The sequence below is a fragment of the Larus michahellis genome, chromosome 1 (assembly GCF_964199755.1).
Source record: "Larus michahellis chromosome 1, bLarMic1.1, whole genome shotgun sequence".
Taxonomy (NCBI): Eukaryota; Metazoa; Chordata; class Aves; order Charadriiformes; family Laridae; genus Larus; species Larus michahellis.
The window spans coordinates 106,054,528-106,074,768 of NC_133896.1; the positions used below are offsets into that span (position 1 = coordinate 106,054,528).

The 20,241-nt window shown below is 38.4% G+C and overlaps 1 protein-coding gene across 6 annotated transcripts; it reads left to right on the forward strand.

Moving 5' to 3' along the window:
* Positions 1 to 843: 843 nt before the first annotated feature.
* On the forward strand, positions 844 to 19,546 carry ARL6 (ARF like GTPase 6). Of its 6 annotated transcripts, none has more exons than XM_074597924.1 (8): positions 844 to 927; positions 3,073 to 3,223; positions 5,686 to 5,747; positions 7,473 to 7,541; positions 9,279 to 9,373; positions 13,253 to 13,382; positions 15,345 to 15,400; positions 17,962 to 19,546. In XM_074597924.1, the coding sequence occupies exons 2-8, from the start codon at positions 3,101 to 3,103 to the stop codon at positions 17,985 to 17,987; spliced, it is 561 nt and encodes a 186-aa protein (XP_074454025.1). In that variant the 5' UTR covers positions 844 to 927; positions 3,073 to 3,100; the 3' UTR covers positions 17,988 to 19,546. The 6 variants fall into 6 exon arrangements, with proteins under 6 accessions (XP_074454025.1, XP_074454007.1, XP_074454034.1 ...); XM_074597906.1 differs by having other exon boundaries at positions 15,345 to 15,411; positions 17,962 to 18,808; XM_074597933.1 differs by having other exon boundaries at positions 848 to 923; positions 17,962 to 19,070.
* Positions 19,547 to 20,241: the final 695 nt, after the last annotated feature.

The window sequence follows — 20,241 nt, forward strand, 5'->3', positions numbered from 1 at the left end:
TTCTGCTTGAGCACCTTGGGTCTCATTAGGGTCTGCAGCGTAGGGTGTCAGGCTGAACACAGCTGAACACAGCTATATGAACCATCTTCCACATCCTGTGGATACCTCCACAGGGATGAGGGAGTGAGGAAAACTCGTGTTCCTGTTCCGGTTAAACTCCTGTTTGGGGCTCATTTCAAGTGATTTAAGTAATTTCAAGTTTGTGCAGCAGACTTCGAACCCATCCGCCTGGATTGCTATATGGCAAAAAATTACCAAAGTGTATTTCTATACGCTGCGTCTAGTCTAGAACAAGCTGTCTTCTTCCCAAACCCCAGCTGCTGTAATTACCTAAACGCCAGTAGGGTTTAAGACTTTCCCCGAACATCGTACACCCCCAAACTGCCTGCTTCGGAACGGGAGCTGCTGTGAACCCCTTTGGTGTTGCTTCTTATTAGGCTTTTCTTCCTGCAGAGGATTCCTCGAACGCCGTGCTCCTGTTGCAGCCGTGCCAGAAAGGCAGAGGAGCAGCGGTGGGGAAAAACTTACACAGGCTTTGGACACCGAGGATGACAGGGATGTGGTTCATTCCTGTGATCAGCATCTGATGCCCGCCCTGCCACGGTGCTACCCGCCAGGCGCCCGGGCGCAGCTGACAGGGCAACACGCAAAGCTGCCCTGGAGACAATGAGGTTCCCGAGCTGAGGCCCGCCTGCCCCGGGAGCACCCCCGGCCACAGGCCAGGCCAGGCCACCGCCATTCCCACTGCCCCCTCAGACCCACCGGCGGCCATTGGGCCGCCACGGCGGGGGGGAGGCGGGGGGCGGCCCCGGGTGAGGCACCGCCCCAATCACCGGAAGGGGCGGGCGGGGGCGGGGCGGCGGTTTCCCTGGCAACGGCGCAGGCGGCAGCGGCCGGGCCCGGCCGACATCTCGGGGGCCGAGGTGGGTGCTGCGGTTGGGAGCAGCGGGTGCTAGCCGGTCCCGGACTCCGGTGGGGGATTCTGGCCCCGTCGGCATGGGGTTCTTCGTCCCGCCCTGAGCGAGGGGGACTCGCACCCGCCGCCAGTTGTCGCGCCCCGCCCGGGGCGGCTCAGGGCAGGAGGGCCGGCTGCGGGGGGAGCTGCTGAGGGGAGGCTCGGCGGCGGGAAGGGAAACCCCGTCCTCCTGGCAGCGGCGAGCTGCCCAGCTGCGACCCCAGGCGCTGGTGGGGCTGTGCTGGGCCCTGGCTCCTCGCCCGCTCACCTCGAGTGGGGGGTCCTGCAAAACCCAAAGGAAACTGCGGCTGGAGTTTTAAATTACACTAATCTGAAAGGGCCTCCTGTGGGCGGCTTGGGCAGCCTTGGTATCTCAGCGTTTACATTTGGGTAATCCACGTGAATTAGGTGGGCTTTTGGTGTCGTTTAGTTCGGAAGGGATGTCCGCAGGCCATCTGCTCTGCTCTGATCGCCTTCTCAAAAACTCACACCCGCGGTGCGTAGAGCACTCTGTGGGTCGTCGCTGTCGGCTCAGTGTGCTGATGATTTGGAGTAGCGGGTTGCGAAGTCTTGCTTAAGCAGCCACCAGAGAGAGGTGGCTGTCCCTCTCGGGGGAGCATCCGCAGAGCTGTGGGGCTCACCTGGCTCTGCTCCCTGACAGCAAGCCACTGCTGCCCGAAATGCTGCTTTACGTGGCTGGTTTATCCTCAGAAGTTTTGCAGTCTGGTTAGTCACAAGTGGCAAGTCACAAAAGTTAATCAATCACTGCTGCCTCAGACAGGCTTACAGTTTGTGATAAAGGTTTATGGAGTTTGATAACAAGCTCCAGGACCAAACTCTGTAAGAGTTAACCTGCAGCCTCTTTCTCAGGGATTGCTGGAAGCACAGCATGTTTGCGTGTTTTCTTACTTTTGACGCCCATCAAGTGTTCGTCACAAACCTAAAACTGGAGAGCAGCAATCAGCCTTTTTGTTATCAGACTCAGGGCTTTGTATGTATAGAAACAAAGCTGATATTCCTATTCTTTCGGGTTGAAATAGGCGGGACATTGATTTGCCAACGTGAAAAGAGTTACACCAATTGCTAGAGCTGTTGTTATATCCTTCTTGTGTATATTCAGCCATTTAGACCGTTTCACTATTAATGTGGTGGTACTTCAACTTTCTGGGGTAATAAAGATCGCGGTCCAAGTTGTCCAGTGCTGTGTGGTTTTTCTTTATTAAGAGAAAAAATGTCCTTCACCACTCCACAAAATTATTCTGGCATTAATTACTTTATTACTGAACGCATCACAAATATTTCAGCTGTCTGATTGCTGAAATTATTCTTAGTGGAATTCATTCAAGACAGACAAGGGTTATCCTCTTCCTTCAGCTAGGTGCCCCGGGGCAATGCATGATGTAAGCTCCTTTGAATGTGCTGCTGCCAGGTAACTTCAATCAATGTCTGGGCAGACTAGAAGTTTGGCATCTGAGGTCTGGGTGAATGTTGTGGTGTCTGGCTTGATGTCTGTTGGATCTATTGTAATCGGTTTCTATTTGTAGTGAACAAGTTCCTAATTTATACATGTTAATATCAGCAAAGCCTGTTACAATTAGAGTTTCAATTGAATTGACAGAGGATACTTTATTTACTTCAGGGTTTAGTAAATTACATAGCAGGTGCTGAAGAAAGGAAATATTGTTTTGCTTTGTTATCTAAATTATGGTGACTGATTGGACTACTGATATTTTAAGTGAAATGTAATGGTCTTCCTTTTTTTTTTTTTCAGTTTGGTGGAAGGTAAGGAGGCATTGCAGCTGTGCTTCTATTTGGACTGCTAAGAATGATGGCAATATTGCTACCCAGTGATTCAAGGACATTGCGATATATAGACAGGGCTATAAACGGCCAATCTACTTTTGTATCAAGGCTTCTTCGCTATAATCAGCTTATACTCCATTTGCTTAGTATACCAAGCAAACCTGCTGTGACAGTATTTGTGTAGTGTCTTATTCACGCTGTCCTTTTAAAAGTTTAAGGACTGCTTAGCCACATGCCCACCTACTGTGCTAGCGCTGCTGTACACGTAACTGCTTTGCAACCGCTATTTTCTTCCCTGGTTTTCTGAACAACAGGTGATCCCTGTGTATTTGAGCCAGAATTATGGGATTGTTTGACAAGCTAGCGGGATGGCTTGGCCTGAAGAAAAAGGAGGTTCACGTTTTGTGCCTTGGCTTGGACAATAGCGGCAAAACAACGATCATAAATAAACTTAAACCTTCAAATGTAAGTAGCCTACTTAGTTCACTGTTGCTGTTTTGACTGCAGAGTTGATGTTTGTTTAAACGCTTTTTGCATGCCGTTATACTAAATGTGACCATGAAAAAGATGTGAAAAACTTTTTGATTGAGTACAGTGGAACAAATATATTTTAAGAGTTTCGAACTAAATAAAACTAAATCTAAGCATCTACATGCATATTATGAAAACATTTCCCAAAAGAATACTGTTAATGATGTGGCTTGTTTTTTCTAAGATCACTCAATAAGGAAGGGTTTATGATGGCTGAAATCAGAACCTGAAACAGTTTTCTTAACTAATTTAAATAATTGCTACAGGATTGCAATTACGAGTGATGTGTCAAACATTGGGGATTAATACAGTTGTACAACAACTTGTACTTGTCTACATTTATCATGTTTATTTCAATCTCTTCCTGAGAAATAAGTATATAATAAAATAGGAAATAATGAGAACATGTACACTTAATGGCGATGTCAGCACTTCTAAAGCAGAATGGGTTTCAAAATAAGTAGCATTTATACAGGCTTATACACTTATCCAGTGAAAACTGTTCTTCAGGCTACTAAGAGTGGCTAGTATTCTAAGCAAAACTTAAAGTAGGATTACCTTGTTTCTAGGTGTGTTTATGGAATAGAAATAGATGAATTTTGATAGGCAGGTTCAAAGCCAGAGGTTTGTGCATCTTGGTTATACGCATCTGGGAAATCATGATTTCTGCTGTTTACCTCAGGACACAGTTTTTGGTTTTTAACTTTCATTGAACTTTTCCTGAAGGGTACCACTGGACACTGTTTAAAAAATGTAACGTGGTAGTCTGATAGTCTTCCTAGCATTCCTAGCAATATAAACATCTTACTATCTGCTGACGGTCATTTGGGGGAAATGCTACAATTTGTACCTGGAAAATTATATATTTATGTAACTTTTGAGACCTTCATTGTAGCAGGGTTTTTATGTTGTCCCTTAAGCAGTAAAGGATTCCTAACTAGAGTTGAACAACATCTTCAAGATTTATCACAATAAGAGGTATTAGAGAAGGTCCCAAGGGAATTACACAAATCGAATTTGCTTGCTTTACTGTAAATTGTGTAATGAGAATTTACTTCTGAATGTTTTCATTTAATGTGATGCTTTAGGAGGGTAGCTTTGCATACAACTTGTGTAAGTCCTATACTTGCAAGATATGGCAAATTCTCTAATGTGCAACAAATACTATTAGATCAAACTTGATGAATTTTTTTTTTTTTTTTTTTTTTTTAGTAAGTTCAACGGACAGAGGATTTTGAGCTCTGGATCAACCCAGTCTTCTGCTGGGTTGAACTGCTACTTTGGCCTACAAGCAATATATTAGTTGTCTGGCAAATACAAGTGTTTATCTGTTTGCAGTTGTTTCTTCTGGGCCTGATAAATAGATTTTAAATAAATGTTAAAGAAATAACTCTTCTTCTCTGCACAAGTTTTCCCTTGTTGATAGGAACTGTTGACTAAACTGTTTATTATGGTGGAATGCCATTTCCATAATGAAGCTGCAGGTGAACAAGCTAAGCGTGCTTCAGTTGTATGCAAGGAGTCAACTGCTTATAGATAGTGTTTTTCATAAGGGGCTCTAGAAAGTCTGTAAAAGGGTAGCATGTCACCTTCTCAGACAGCTCTGTAGTCTAAGGAACGTGACCTTTCTCCCTGCTCAATATCGGTGCTTCTTAAAGGAGCTATTCTGTTGTACCAACTTAGCTGGTAGGTTCCTTGGCTACCTCAGCAGTAAATCTGGTTATCAGACAGATCTATTAATAATACTTTATGTTTTGGCCATTCCTCTACGGTAAATGGTGATTTCTTCCAATGGTCTGGTAGGTTGAATAGAAATATGGTTAGGCCGTTGCATAATGTCTGCTGTGTAATTCCCAATGTCGAGCAGACTCCTCCAGCCTGTTGACAGAAGTTGGGAATATGGCCAATCTAGTATCTTGATAGAAGTACACCCGCTTTTATCTTAAGAGGCTTGGGGTATTGTGCTGATTTGTTTGGGTTGACGTTGGGATTTCCAAAGTGCACAAATACTGTGAACTTTGACATCGGTCATAATTTTCAAGCTGTTATCTTCCATGTTAACCTATCTCCTATTTATTTCATAGGTAATATCCACACATACGTGTACACATAGACTAATGTCAGGGGTGACACCTCACTCTTAAGGCTAAAATGTCTTCAGTTTCAATGCTCTTGTCCAATAGTGTTCATTGTATTTCCTAGAAAATACAAAACCTTGATTTTGAATTACTGTACTTTTCTGGAAACTTTTTTAATATAAAGTATCTGGATTTGTAGAAAGTTTTTTGTATTGCACAGTTTGGGGAAAAATAGTTCTGTAATGTATTAATGTTTCAAATATATTTATTTACATTTTCTAAGTCGGTTTTAAAACTTGTACTTTCTTCCCTTTAAAGGCTCAAAGTCAGGATATCGTTCCAACAATAGGATTCAGTATAGAGAAATTCAAGACATCGAGGTAGTAGTTTCTTTCATTTTCTCCATTTAGCATTAGTAATTAATATACAATAGTTGGACTTACCTCTTTCAGTGGGATGTAACTGAGTATAATGTGTGGTGTTATGACATGACATCCGGTTCGCTGAAATGTTGTAGTACCCAGGAGTCCTAATCATGATCCAAGATTGACAGTGCTGGAATATATTGTATATTTTGTGCTGCTATAAAACTATGTGTATATGTAAAAAAAAAAAAAAAAAAAAAGAAGTGTATAAGCATCTGATTTCTGTCAAGAATTTCAGAATAGGGCATTGTTACAGACTTGAGGAGACACAGCTGCTTAGATGGTAACCTATATTCCATTAAGCACTCTCACTGGAGGGACTCTGCAGAGATTGCAGTCTAATCTCATTAAATGAAAAATGGTGGCTACAGCATTAGCAACATAAAGATGGCGGAGGCAAAGGTGAGGAAAGGAGGAAGATATCAGTGGTTAAACAAAGGCTAAGATTTAGAGAAGGAATGTCATGAGACAAAGATATTTCAAGCAGGTAACACATATTATTTTATTATTCTGCAACATTCACAGTGTATTTTTAATGGGTGCAGTCAGTCTTCAAGCAGCATGCCCCACTGGACAAGAGATCTGTAAGACAGTTGTTTATTCCTTGAGCTGATGTGTGGGATTGATATGTTTCATTTTTATAGGAGGCTCAACAACTGTATTCTGTCACAGTAAAGTACATAAGACAGGTTTGGGGGTCGGCTGTGTGAAAACGTAGATCAATTTATATTGGTTTCCTTTATTCTGATCCTGTAGTAAGAGAGATGACCTGCAAATACACCATGTAGAATGATTTTAAAAAAACAAAAAACCAAAACAAACCCACAACACACCCCCACCCCAAAACCTCATTAATCCGATATTACAATCAAAATATTGTTTTGGGGTTGCTAATAACTTCATGATACGATGATGTCTGGATATAGAGTGGAAAGGATGTTTGGAGAGCTTCCTTTTTTTAAACCGCCTCATTTTGGTGTCACCTCCACTCGGAGAGCTATTTGGGACTACCCAAAACAGGAAAGTCTAACACTGAATTCAGTGTTGCCTCTGTAGACTTTTCAGGAGTGGATCAGAATTTTTTGTAATGTTCTTTAAGTTGACTTGCCGTATTTAGCGTTCGTGTGAAATCTCAAAGTTGCAAAGACTACCCTTTGTAACTTGGTCGCCTGAAATAACCTATTACCAGAATGTGATTTATTTATTTTTTCCCTGAAGGTAGAATTTTTTTTTTTTTTTTAAAAAAAAGGTTTTTATTTTGCATACAGAAGCCTCTGGATGCTATTGGTGCCTGCACAGGGACAGAATTTAAGATGGGCTATGGATTTTAAGTCATGGCTCATCTGAATTTCATTTACTCAGCATTATAAACAATATTTGATACTAACGTGATAAAAAGAGCAGCTGAATGGGAGCTTATTTTGTATTTGGTGTAACTTTTTATAATTGGTTTTGTTCTTTTATTCAGAGAATAAACAAACGTGAAATGTCACCATAATAAGATCACAAAACTGGGTAGGGTAGTTTGATGGCAGATAGAGTAACCAGAGTTCCTTTGGGAATCTTTCAATGTTGATTAGGATTCAAGTTGATCTGGATTTTTTTCTGTTAGAATAGCAAAGAAAACAGTTTGAGTTTTGTTCTTTGATTCTGTTCCTCATATACTTCTTTTCTTTGCAGTTTGTCTTTCACAGTGTTTGATATGTCAGGTCAGGGGAGATACAGAAACCTTTGGGAACATTACTACAAGTAAGCCTATCATTTATTTTAAAGCATTGCTGTTCATGTTAGCTGTTGTGTATGCTATTTAAACAGAAGTATGATAATATCTAGTGGTTAGAAATGATTCAGAGAAGACTTACACCTGGTGTTTGACAGAAAAACTTGTTGTGTGGGTAGATATTCATTCTTCAAGAGTGTTAGATGTATGTCTCCCCAAACTTTTGGATTTCAATAACTGATGTCCTTAGGTTGCTCTCAAAATGCTAGCCAAGTGCTTCATAAGCAAATATTTTTTTCTGACTGCTGTATTTAATGCAGTAACTCATCCTTTGTGTCACATAAACTGCTTTTTTCATCTCAACAGTTAGGGAGTTTGTTGGGCAATGCTCACAGTGAACTGTGCACTTGTATCCACCTCTGTTCCTGATCCAGTGCAGTAGTAAAATATTTAATATTAACTTCTGAGAATAATGTAAAAATAATAATGTGCTGTTCAGCTAATAAAGTTAAGCAAGATTTAATTTTGCAAGAATTACAAAATGGCAATCAAATCTGATCAAGTATCTGTGTCTAAGTAGTTATTTGGAGTACTTGAAGCTTGCCCTTTTCTTCTATTTGGCTTGAAACTATCTTCTAGGATGTCCTCAAAGTACACTTGTCTTAAATATATGTAAACTCATGTTCCTATTACTGTTACTTGTTTCTGAAGTTATTTTTTGGTAGTAAATACATGCTAGGACTCTGATTACTCCAGAAAAATAGTGTGCTATAAAAACTACTTAGGCATTCTCAGCTAACATGGGAAAAGAGTTATTTTCTGTTAAAGTTCTTCTGTGCTCCAGAAAAGAATGAACCTTCTCATACAATCTTAGGCTGGTCAAGTTATTTGTGTTTTTCAGTAGGTCTAGGACTGTTTCTTATCAAAATACAAAGGTAGATGATGCTGGGGGGTGAAGTATCCGTAATGGTGTCTCAGAGAAATATAAAACAAAGGAGAAGTGAATATTACATTAAAATGTAAATTAAAAAATACTTTTTGTGTGTGTTTATAACTATTCATCTGAATTGGTCAGACTTTATTTTGCTTTCAAATAAGTTTCAATAAATGGAACGTCAAGTCACAAAATATCCGTAATATTCTGAAATAATGAATTGAATAGCATGTATATCTGTTGTGACTGTAGTCATATTGCCAGCAAAATGCCTTGATGACTTGAAATAGTTGAAAGTTTTACCTGTTATTCAAAACAAAACAAAAATCCTATTTATGCAGATTTTTCTAAAAGTTAAATTAATATGCGTGTGCCTAGTTGTTAAACAGCTGTGGACACAGTTTTTTCTGAAAAGGTGATTGACCTTTCTCTAAATAAACATGTTTTAGTGTAGGAAATAAAGAATTTCTACAAAAACCTGTCTTGAGATTTTCTTCGTTTGTCTAATCACGCTGTCAGAGTAGCAGTTGGTTACATTTTCAGAGTTCATTTTTCAGACTCAGTAATGAAATGAAGCTTTTCTGAAGAGTCTGTGTAGACTGAATGTTGTGTAAGCCTCACAGTTAACAGTCTCATGTCGCAAAAAAATTATGCAGGTTACCAAAAGGTTGAATTTCAGGACTAGATTCAAATGTTAATGGTAAATAACAAAAATGAGGGGGGTGGGGGGAAATGAGGTCTGTTTGCTTTTTTTGGGTATTTCTTCTGAAGCCTTTTCTTACAGTTTAAGAGAACCTGTAATTTGCCTCTTTGCTCTTTTCATGTTATGCAGAGAAGGCCAAGCCATTATTTTTGTCATTGATAGCAGTGACAAATTAAGAATGGTTGTGGCCAAAGAAGAACTTGACACCCTTCTGAATCATCCAGGTGAGGAGGCTGTTTTCTCCTTCTGTCTCCATATTTGTTACATTGTCTTAAGAAAAGCCCTTATCTGACACATTCTGCATTCTGAGTACTTTGCAAATATTTTAGATATTCGTGAGTACGATAATAGTACAACAATAGTAGAACAATAATAGTCTTCAACAAGTTTGGGGGATTTTTTTAATACCTATTCACATTTACAAACTGATCATACTTCAGTTGGCTACACTGAGTTGAACTGGTCTTTTACTAGTCAATATAGACCAAAAGTTGCATTATTTTGAGGAAGACTTAGACTTTGACCCTTTGGAAGCTGGAGACCCTGTATGTCATGACAAACACATACAAAACAGTATCTCCCTGTCTGGATTTTTCCATGAAGACAGCTAATTCCTTTAATGTAACTTTAAATTATTTCTTTTCATCTTCATTATCTTCTTTTTTTTTTATGCCTTTTTTAATTATGCTTTAGCCAGAAATAAGGATGGATAATTATCAGTCAGTTTCAATTGCCTATAAAAGGATACACGGAATGGAAGAGAATATGAGAGGATTCATGATTGGGGGGCTGGTTTCAGGGGTTTTGTTTGTTTAGTTTGGGTTTTTTTATACAAAACTACACTTTTTTTAATTAAGTTCTGAGATCGGTCAATTATTCGCTGCTTTGCCTTTCTGTATAGCCAGCATTACTGTAATGTTTTTGTAAGCAATATGCAATTTTGACTTTCAGCACTTTACATAGTTGCTCTGACTCAACAGATTATAAAGCTACATGCAGGAAATTTAAAAGTGAAATAATCCTCTAATTTCTTATTTATTAAGCTGATAGAGCCTTAACTTGTGGGGTGTCCATGCTGAAAGTAAAAAAGGAGAAGCTGGCTTGCATTTCTAACCAAGAAAAGTAGTACGTGGGAGGGGCAAATATGTTACTGTTATTTTATTTTCAATGAAGACTGCATATAATACCTTAGTTCATGAACAAAGATGCTGCAGCTGAGTGTGTGGGAGCTGACTGGGCCCGTTAACTTCATGTTATGGGCCACTTCAAATGCCGACACTGAAAAGACAGCCTTGCAAGGGTCTCAAAGGGGACGATGAGGCGAACCAAAGGCTGCAGGTGGATTACACAGAGACCAGGGAGCTTTGCACTAAAGCAGGTATTAACCACAGTGATAAAAGGCAGTTCTGTTTATGAAGTGGAAAACACACAGGACCAAGGGTGAGAGGTAAAGACTGTGGTAGTAAGCTACTGGTTTATTACAACGCGAAAGAGTGAAAATGTTAAGACTGAGGAGGTGCAATCTTAGGTGGAGCTTTTCATTTAGGGATTAATAGATTATTAATGCTGATCTAGCAGGTCAGCGCTTTTCAGTTGTTGATGTGTTTGTGTCTTCTGTTTCTGAAAGACCCTGGCTATGGACACTTAGTACATTCCCTAGAACCTGGAAAGGGCAGTTTTGTATTTCTGCCTTGGAGCAGCTCAGTTCAAATGCAGCAACAGTGTTCCTGTTTTACATTTCTGATTTGGATAGGTCACATCTAAGAGAACCAAAGAGAATAAAAAGTTCTCATAGTAGTAAAGTTTGATAAAAGTAGCTGTTAACTGAATTAATCTATAATCGTTTTACTATATGAATATTTTTATTTGTATTGCTGTTCTGCTTTTCTTCCTGTGTACCCTACTTTCTCCCCATCTGTGCTTCTGCCTCTGTGAACCTCCTGGAGTGATTTAAATTTACATGTTTACTTAAAGTTTAAATATATGCAGGCTAACAACCTTGAATCAATTCCCGTCTTTGAAAATTTTAGCAATCCTTCAGTAAAACAGTTCCCTCTCTTTTTGCCAGGCTTTGCCTGAGGTTGTCAGGTGAAAGGGAATGTGTATACTGATGCATTAACAGGGTTAGAAGTTGTACTAGCTGGGACTGCTTTGTGAATCAGAGCTATATGTTATTTTTACTTACATAAGTGGACAATGCACTCTACGAATAACAGCTTGTTTAATGATTACTGTTATAGTTTTATTTTTTTAATCACACTTCATTTTTCAGCATTTTGCAAGATGGTAGTCTGTAGATCACTTGTTTTAGATATTGACTCTTGGGTCACTTGACCTCCAGCACATGCTTCTAAAATAAACTGAAATTACTGAAAATTTGAAGTTCTTTGTATAAAATTACGCATCACACATATCTAGTGTCTGGGATTTTTTAAAAATATGTTAACTCATCACTACTTGCAACTAGAAAATGTTAGCTTTCTATTAACTGTAAAAAGTGTGTGGGGTAAATACTGCATAGTAAGAAACAATGTCATGAGGTAGGAAATAATGTAAATTTCTGCAACCACCACTTTATTTAGCAAACATCTTTAACTGTATGTGTATGAGTCTATGTGGGTAGGTTATGCCCCTTTTTAATTGCTTTAAAGAAACACTGAAAATCCCTTTATTAACTTGGCTATTTGCATATGTGATGTCAGCTAATTTCTGTGTCTTAATTTTATCCATAACTTGAAACCTGCGGGTACCAGGGTTCTTTTATTTATACTATAGATTAATGTAGAAGTTTCAGTCAGGAGACACAAAAGCTGTTCAACTATGGAATCAGAGATTTAATGATGCTCTGTGATTGTGTTTTGAGGCCTTTGATTTGTGTTAGATGATAACAGAGGAAAAATGGCTCCAGATAGGGTAAATAGTTGTGAAAATTGTCGGTGTTTTGGTCAGTACTCATGATCTCTGAGTATGGGTAGATAGTGTTATCTCCACTGATTTTGTGGAAAGGTTCAGTAGGCAATTTGAAAATAACATATTTAGGAAGGTTCAAACCACTTCAGCATTTACAGTATGTTGGGGTTTTTGTTTTGTCGTCCCCCATGTCCTGTCCCGCCCCCCCGCCCCCAGCAGGGGCATCTAGCATATGCTTGAAGTTTTTAAATAAATCCTTAGCTTGCTTCCTATGTGAAATAACCTTTTCTTTTTACTGTTATAAAAAGAGCCTGTATAGCAATTTTCATGAGGGAGGTGGGGTGGGGTGTTTAAGTTCTTTTCCCATCAAGAATTAATTGATAGACTCAAATCTAGATTTTGTCTAATCCTGTAATTCATCCTTTGTTTAAATAATGTGAAAAAATCTTACGCTTGGTCTTGGTGCTGGCAATTTTTTGGCAGTTTTACATCTGTCAGGCTGAAGAGAGTATACTTTTTTTCCTTCCAATGACTCTCTAGTCTTCTGCAGTAATCAGCGAGGCTTATGCTTTTGAATGCATAAATATGCCAGAAATTGCCAGTGTACTTGGTTTGGTCTGTAGTTCTCACTGCTAGCTGAGAAGAGCTTCTGGAAAAGAAGTCCCTGTTCAAGTGAAGGTAGGGTAAGGGTTGTGCGGACATGTGCATTTTTTTTCCTGTTTTATAAATTCTATGAAGTCGTGGATTTTCTCCAGGATGCTAAAGGATAATTCAGACTACCCTTATGCAACTATTATTGTGAGATTATGAACGAACACAGATCGTTTTTCTGTCTATTTTACACATCCAGTTCTCACTTAGCAGAGACGTGCAGCATTTGTAGGCAGGTGTCTGATCTCCTTCAGAGAATCAGCTTCACCAGCAATTTATACCTACAGCTTTAAATGTATGTATAAAGTAGGGGGAGAGGGGGTGGAAGATCCCAAAGCCTGCCAGGAAGTTTGTGAGCTTTCTTGAAGCATGCATCAGAGGCCATGTGACCCAACAGTGTGCATCTTGATAGAATGCAGTCTTCAGAGAATTGCAGTTACAGGTGAGCAAAATATCTTCCTGAATTGTTTGTAGCTTATCACTTGTAGAGATTAATAAGTCTTGTGTAATGTCACGATAGTTCTATTTCTGCTCATGCCTAGATATTAAGCACCGTCGACTGCCTATTCTCTTCTTTGCTAACAAAATGGACCTCAGGGATGCAATATCATCTGTGAAAGTATCTCAGTTACTGTCACTAGAAAACATCAAAGACAAGCCCTGGCATATCTGGTAAATTTCCCTTTTTCTACCCTTTTATTGGTATTACTTTGTACATCAATATTTTAGCGCTCCCATGCCACTCTGCGTTCTATAACATGAATCAACCAGATAAAATGCTGTGCTGCCACGTGTGGAAACAGTAGTAATATTACAATACTTGCTATGAAACTTGTTTTAAAGGCACAATGCATTCATGTAGACTGTGTCTTGACAACTTTCACAATAGAACTGTTACCCAAATAATGAAATGGAGGACTTCCAGTGAAATCAGAAAACAGTGTTCTTATCAGAATAGCTGCTATTATTTTTTTGCTGGGAAAATGAGTACAGTTGTTATCAGAGTGCTGCTGCTAGTTTGTCTTGCAGGTTTCAGAATATCGAGAATAAAACCTTGAGAGTTCGTTTTATCCTCTCTGCAGATGCTTTAGTAAACTACTGTTGAAAGGCCATTTAGTAAACTGTTCTGTGAATTCAGAGGCATACCATACTCTTTGTACCATGTAATGTTTGAGGGGTTTTTTTAGTTGTAGGACCTAGTGTCTTTTCTTTCTGAAGAACGTAAGCTTTCATATAAACAGAAGAATTTTGTGCCAGTGTTCACAAGGGAAAAAAAAACCTCTTCTTTTATCAGAAGTGTTCTATAGAAGTTAGATTTTTGTCTTATTAAAGTCCTCAGATACTATAAATAAAAGTGAAACGGGCAGCTAAATGCTGCTGAAAACTACAGTTTTCATTTTAGGCCCTTTAATATTAAACTTGATTACCCGGGCATTGTTTTGGGGTCACTGCTTTTTTTGTCTCAGAAATTACACTGACGAATTCACAAGCTCTTTGAAAGATAATGTTATAGCTAACCACAGTTATAACAGTTCACTTTCACTGCTGTGCTAGTTTTCATAAGCTGCAGAATGAGAGGCCTTTAAATAGTTATACCCCTGTGATTCAAAGGGTAGACTTAACACTTTTTCAGTGTAGCTTAATATTAATATATATCAACAGACACTCCTAGGGTTACTGTTACAATGAAGTGTGTATGCATTATACTTTCTTCCTCCAATACTCCAACATCCTCACTGTGTATAGGAACTGAGTGGGAGGAGGAAAGATGCTGCTTCGTTGCTGCTGTTGTAGGTAGTAAACATCTTTTATAGCACAGTCTGAGGAGGGAGTTATCTAAGTGGAGGTGCTGCAGAACAATGTGGCTGCCTTGTGTGGGTGCTCCTCCAGAACCCCTCATGTTCTAGGAACGATTCCTCTGCCTTGAAACTGGAATTAAAATAGATCACATCTTGAAATGGTGCTTTCATATTGGGAAGGTGCTCTAGAATATATCGTTTATAAATGATATATAAAAAAGACATTGAGGTGCTGGAGTGTGTCCAGAGAAGGGCAGTGAAGCTGGTGAGGGGTCTGTAGAATAAGTCTTATGAGGAGCGGCTGAGGGAACTGTGATTGTTTAGCCTGGAGAAAAGGAGGCTGAGGGGGAGACCTTATCACTCTCTACAGCTACCTGAAAGGAGATTGTAGCGAGGTGGGGGTTGGTCTGTTGTGCCAAGTAACAAGTAATAGGACAAGAAGAAACAGCATCAAGTTGTGCCAAGGGAGATTTACGATGGATGTTAGGAAAAATTTCTTCACCAAAAAGGTTATCAAATATTGGAACAGGCTGCCCAGGGAAGTGGTTGAATCACCATCCTTTGAGGTATTTAAAAGACACGTAGACATAGCGCTTAGAGATATGGTTTAGTGATGGTTTTTGTCAGAGTTAGGTTGATGGTTGGACTCGATGATCTGAAAGGTCCCTTCCAACCTAGGAGATTCTATGATTTGAGAAGCAGCCCTCTCCATATGAAGAAAACTTAAGTAAACTGTACTAGATGCTACTTTGCAATTCTGTAAATTACAAGTATAGTGATGACTCCACTAAAACTGGTATTTTTACAATTGTTCGTAATTTGGTTTGTTTTTCAGTGCCAGTGATGCTCTTAAAGGAGAAGGATTACAAGAAGGTGTGGATTGGCTCCAAGGTATATCATATGTAATTCTCTTGCTCTATTTTCAGTCTGTTAAATTTTTTAATTTTATAAGGTTTTTTCTTTATTATTTCCTTTGTTTTCTTTCTGTCCACTTCTGCTGTCAGACCAAATTACACAGTGAGTACTGATGCTCTATCGTATATTTGCCTTTCATTTACCTCCTTAACGTACACAAAAGATGTCAGTTTCTCTGACAAAATCGTGTCCAGTGAAATATTAATGCCTACTCTTGCAAACAGTGTGACACTTTCTTGTAACCAATACTAATACCAGGTGCTCCCGTACTTCAATTTATTATTGTGGTAGTTCTGGTTTTTCTTTAATTTATTCTTAAGTGTCCTGTCCCAGTTTTATGTAACTTAATGTTATGTATCAAGAAAAAGTAAATAAGCAGGCTAGAAAAAAAAGCCAAGTCCACAGACAAATACACTAGTTTTTATTATTCAAGTTCAGCTCTTTAATCTAGAGCCAAAATAAGAACAGCTTGCATTATAACGATCACAGCATATGCAGACACTCATAACTACATAGAAAATACCAGATCCAGCTTAGGCAATGTATTACATACGCATTTGTAATTACAAACTTGGTATGGATGCTGTAGATCCTTCTGTTGTATGTTGGTAAGTATCTGGTCTCTTTTGTCCTCCCGTGTATTGGCTAAATGTGTAGAGTTTTTGGTAGACTTATTCCAATTTTAGCTCCCTAATTTGCCTTGCTTACATTGTGAGTGTATTAGGTAGCATAGCATAAACTGAATCTGCAAGACAGTGTCTCTGTATCAGCGTGTCTGTGCTCTAGCAGCCGCCAGATGTCAGCAACGCCCTAAAGTCGGTGCGACTAAACTCATTTCCTTCAAATTGCAGCTAAATAATATCCAGCATTGTCTCCAATTTAACATATCTCCACTTATCTATGGCTACCAGATTGTCTTTTCTACTTAGAATCCTTATTGCTAATTAGAAAGAGATGGTTTATTTTACTGTGTTATTATAGAATACAAAAAAATTTGGTCGTGTTTTCAGAGGAAGGGATACTAGGCAAAAATTTGTCTTTACAAAGAGATTTACTACCCTACAGAAGAAAAGTCATGCATCCTTCACTATCCTATCATAGCGGCAGATTCCAAATCGCATACTTCTTCCTAGTTTCAGGCATAGTTCTGATTTTTGTAATATTTTCCTGTGATTTTCTGCTTATCTTTGAGGAACCTTCTAAGTTTTGATCCAAATTTTGAGTTGATGTTTTTGCACATAGCTTCAAGCTACTTAAAAGGATCTCAAATCCTTGTCTGAATATTTTCTGACAACATATTTAAATTGTATATATAGATTTTTAAGCATGGTAAGCAGGTGCCTCTGCTGTCACTCACTCACATAGCTCTTCATAGCTATTCATTTCTTATGGATTGTTAAACTTCTTAATTTTCTGAGCTGAAATTCTTCATCGATGGGCTTTATCTAAAAGAATTTCCTTTAACTCCCTGTCTTGGTGTCCTCAGAAGCTTAAGAGGGGTTGGGTTTTAACTGTATTGTTGCCTAAGCATGTGCAGTTTAGCATTTATACTGTTAATGGATGAAGACTTTGATATTGCAAGAAAAATTTTTACTATGATTCTCCTGCTCGTTCCTAGAGCACTTGGAGGGAAAAATTTGGAACAACTCTTAAGTTATAGTGGTCTCTAAAGCACAGCCTGTGGGTGCCATAAAATTCAGTGGAGGAAATGGCACCTGGTTAATGAATGCACAGTTCTCCTTGTCAACAGCCATGCTTTCCTTAGTTATCTTTACCGGACTGCTTAAAGGTAGTTCACAGATTTGGGGAGGCAAGGGCAGGAGGTTTTGCCTTTTTTCCCTAGCGAAGGCTGGGTTTGTCCATTTCCCCATTTTGTAATGGGTTACTATTGCAACCAACATTTCTTCAGTAGAGTAAAACTAACCTGTCTCACAACAGCCTGAATCCAGGTCACGTTCCCTATTAGTGGGGGAAATTGTGCTGATTTCCACATTTTGCAATGGGCATGCAGTAGACTTATGCTAACTAAGGCAATGTTTGAAGTGAATTTAGAAGCGGCAATCAGGCAGCAGTATGGAGAATTGCGGGTACTGACAGCAAAGAAATTTTCACACGAGTTATTCAAAAACAAACTTTAAATCCTGTGCTGTTAGGGAGTTAGTTCATGTGTAGTTATGTGGAAGCTGAAATGCGTGCAAGGAATTGAAATACGTACTTCATAACTTCCAGGACTTAGTCTCATCAAAGTTACCTTATAAGCCCAAAAAAGATAAAAATTGAATTATGTGGAAGAGCCTTCCTGTTTAATTACCAATATTCAGAGGAAACAACATGGCTGTGGAGGAATTTCAGAAGTGAATGAGAGAGCAAGTTGAAAACAACTCTAGCTGCATTGTCCCCCATTCTTGTAACTACACCAAGTATCTATTGATGGTGTTCTGTAACCTGGACATACTGGGTTATGTTTTCAAAAAGCAAAATACAGCAGGAATTCATCTTACTTGTTGTAAGACTAGCTGTTTGTTTTTTATTAACAGATCAGATCCAAGCAATGAAGACATGAGAGATAAATAAAAGATGTATGGCGTTCTTGTACAGACTTTGTCAGTAGGTGTGCAAGTTCCTTGGAAAGGAAGAAGGATTTAAAGAAAATGAACAGTTCAGCTAAAATATACAGTGTTGATTTGTTTCCTTTTAGTATCTCTTCCAGGAAAACTGAATGCAGACAACATAGCACCTCAGGTATGCACATTGATGAATTAAACTGAATCTTAAGACTGGAGAGCATATTTTAAAAAAAAAAAAAAATTTGTGTTAACAATAAACATCTGCATTCATTTGGGTTTAGGTGATAATTAGCCATCAGGAAATGCTCCTCTTTTTTGAGGGGATGCCTTTTGACCAAATGGGTATATTTATTTTCTTAAGAAAGAATAATTAGCACTTCCTGAAATACAGCTGCATGAGATACCTACTGATTTCAGGTGCCCATTTTTAGGCATTTCTGCAATTTTTTTTATTGTGAAGTTTGATGTTGGGTTTTTAGTAACCATCTACAACAAGCTTCTAGAGGAATACTTTGATTTAAGATACAAGGATTCAAATATTCAGTGTATTTGTTACAGATGACTGCAGATGTTTTTAAGGAATAATGAAATGTTATGAATTGGTTTTGTGATATGCCATGGTTATATTTGCATTCCCATCAATAAAATGTCAAATATACAACATGCCATGGTTTGGGGTTTTAACTTAAATATGTTCATTGATGGTCTTTACATCTTAGAGATTTTTGGTTTTCTGTTAGTTTCATTTGGAGTTTGTTTGTCCGTTTTCCAATGGAAATAGCACTGTGTACTGTAATAAAATGGTATCTTTTTTGCCAAGCTTTTTTTGATTTGCATCTATTTGTTACACTTTTTAATAAACTAGACTACTCTTCCAGATATTTAAAGATCATATGGTTGAAAGTTGAATTTTGGAAACGTAAGTTAAGGGACAGATCACTCACTAGTTTACTAGATCATTAATATGAAATGTGTCTTATACTTCTGTTGTGTATAAAAACTGTTTTAGTTTCAGGAATAATTTTTAATAGACTTTCTGACTTCAAAGATGTACCATAGGTAACAAATTAAGCCAGTGCTAAAAACTTTATTTGTGTCACGCATCTTATTCCCCTTTAATCCCTCCTCCCTTGTCCAAGACACAAGCAGACTGGCACTGGCAACACTGTAAGACTGTATTTAACTGAGTGATTAGCTGATTCCTGTGGGAGCTGTAATATGTAGGTCTTGCAAAAGCTTCCCCCCCACCACCTTATTAGCGTATAAACACACAAATGTTCTGTAAGCATGCCTTCTAAGGCTCACTTAGAGGAATATTTGGAGCCAAGGGACCTGCCTGAAATAGTAGAACAGTTTCATGTACTTTCAGTTATTACTAAAGAGTTAAAACTAACTCCCCTGCTTTGCTAGAGGGAACTAAGTCTTATGTAAAAAAAAAAAATCTTTCTTACAGGACACTACATTTCTGACAGCGCAGTTTGTCATGAAAGTATTTCTTTCATGTGTTCTTTCTGTGGCAGCTTTGTCCTTCTGTCAACTCTGACTCTAAATAGCTATACAAAATCAAATACAAAGGAGGAAAATATATAATTCTGAGATGTTTTTGAGTTGTGGGGCAGATAATTTTCTGAATTACTTTACATTGGATAATACAGTAACAAAAATAATACTTGTGGGAAACATCTTTTGCTGAGTCTAAGTATTTCATAATTATTTTGTTTCATGTATATTGCTTATTTAAATGAAATATTTAATTGTAAGTTGGCATTAATTTTGTTTCTACCAAAAAAAATTTAAGTTCTTACATAAAATATATCTGCATTTATGACTTTCTTGAATAATCTGGAGCTTGATGGGTTTCTGATTATTTTTGTTTGTTTATGTTGGACTAGACAAAGTACTATATTTATCTTATGGATTGCTTTTACTATAATGGGAAGCTGTTTGAACCTACCGCTTTGTTCTTCCACCCACAAATCTGAGGAAAGTACACTATTGTCTTTTACTTTTTGCTTTCTGATGTGCTTAGTAAGACCTTTTTGGAAACAGCAGTTAGTTATTTATGTTGATTATTATTCCCCTTCTTGGGTTTTTTTGTTTTTGCGTTTTTCTTAAGTAGCTGTTTCTGTTCCTCTTCTACCAGGACACTGGGCTGGATGGAGATCTGTTGGAAGGAGTGGGAATGGGGACAGTCCCATTAATAAAACATTTGATTTATTTTTTTTTTTTACCATTATTGCTTCAGCCATT

Excerpts from the sequence above, each read along its gene's own strand:
- ARL6 (XM_074597896.1), top strand. The coding sequence starts at position 3,101 with ATGGGATTGTTTGACAAGCTAGCGGGATGGCTTGGCCTGAAGAAAAAG. Across the intron at positions 3,224-5,685 it reads ATAAACTTAAACCTTCAAAT|GCTCAAAGTCAGGATATCGT; the intron begins GTAAGTAGCCTA and ends TTCCCTTTAAAG. Across the intron at positions 5,748-7,472 it reads GAGAAATTCAAGACATCGAG|TTTGTCTTTCACAGTGTTTG; the intron begins GTAGTAGTTTCT and ends TTTTCTTTGCAG.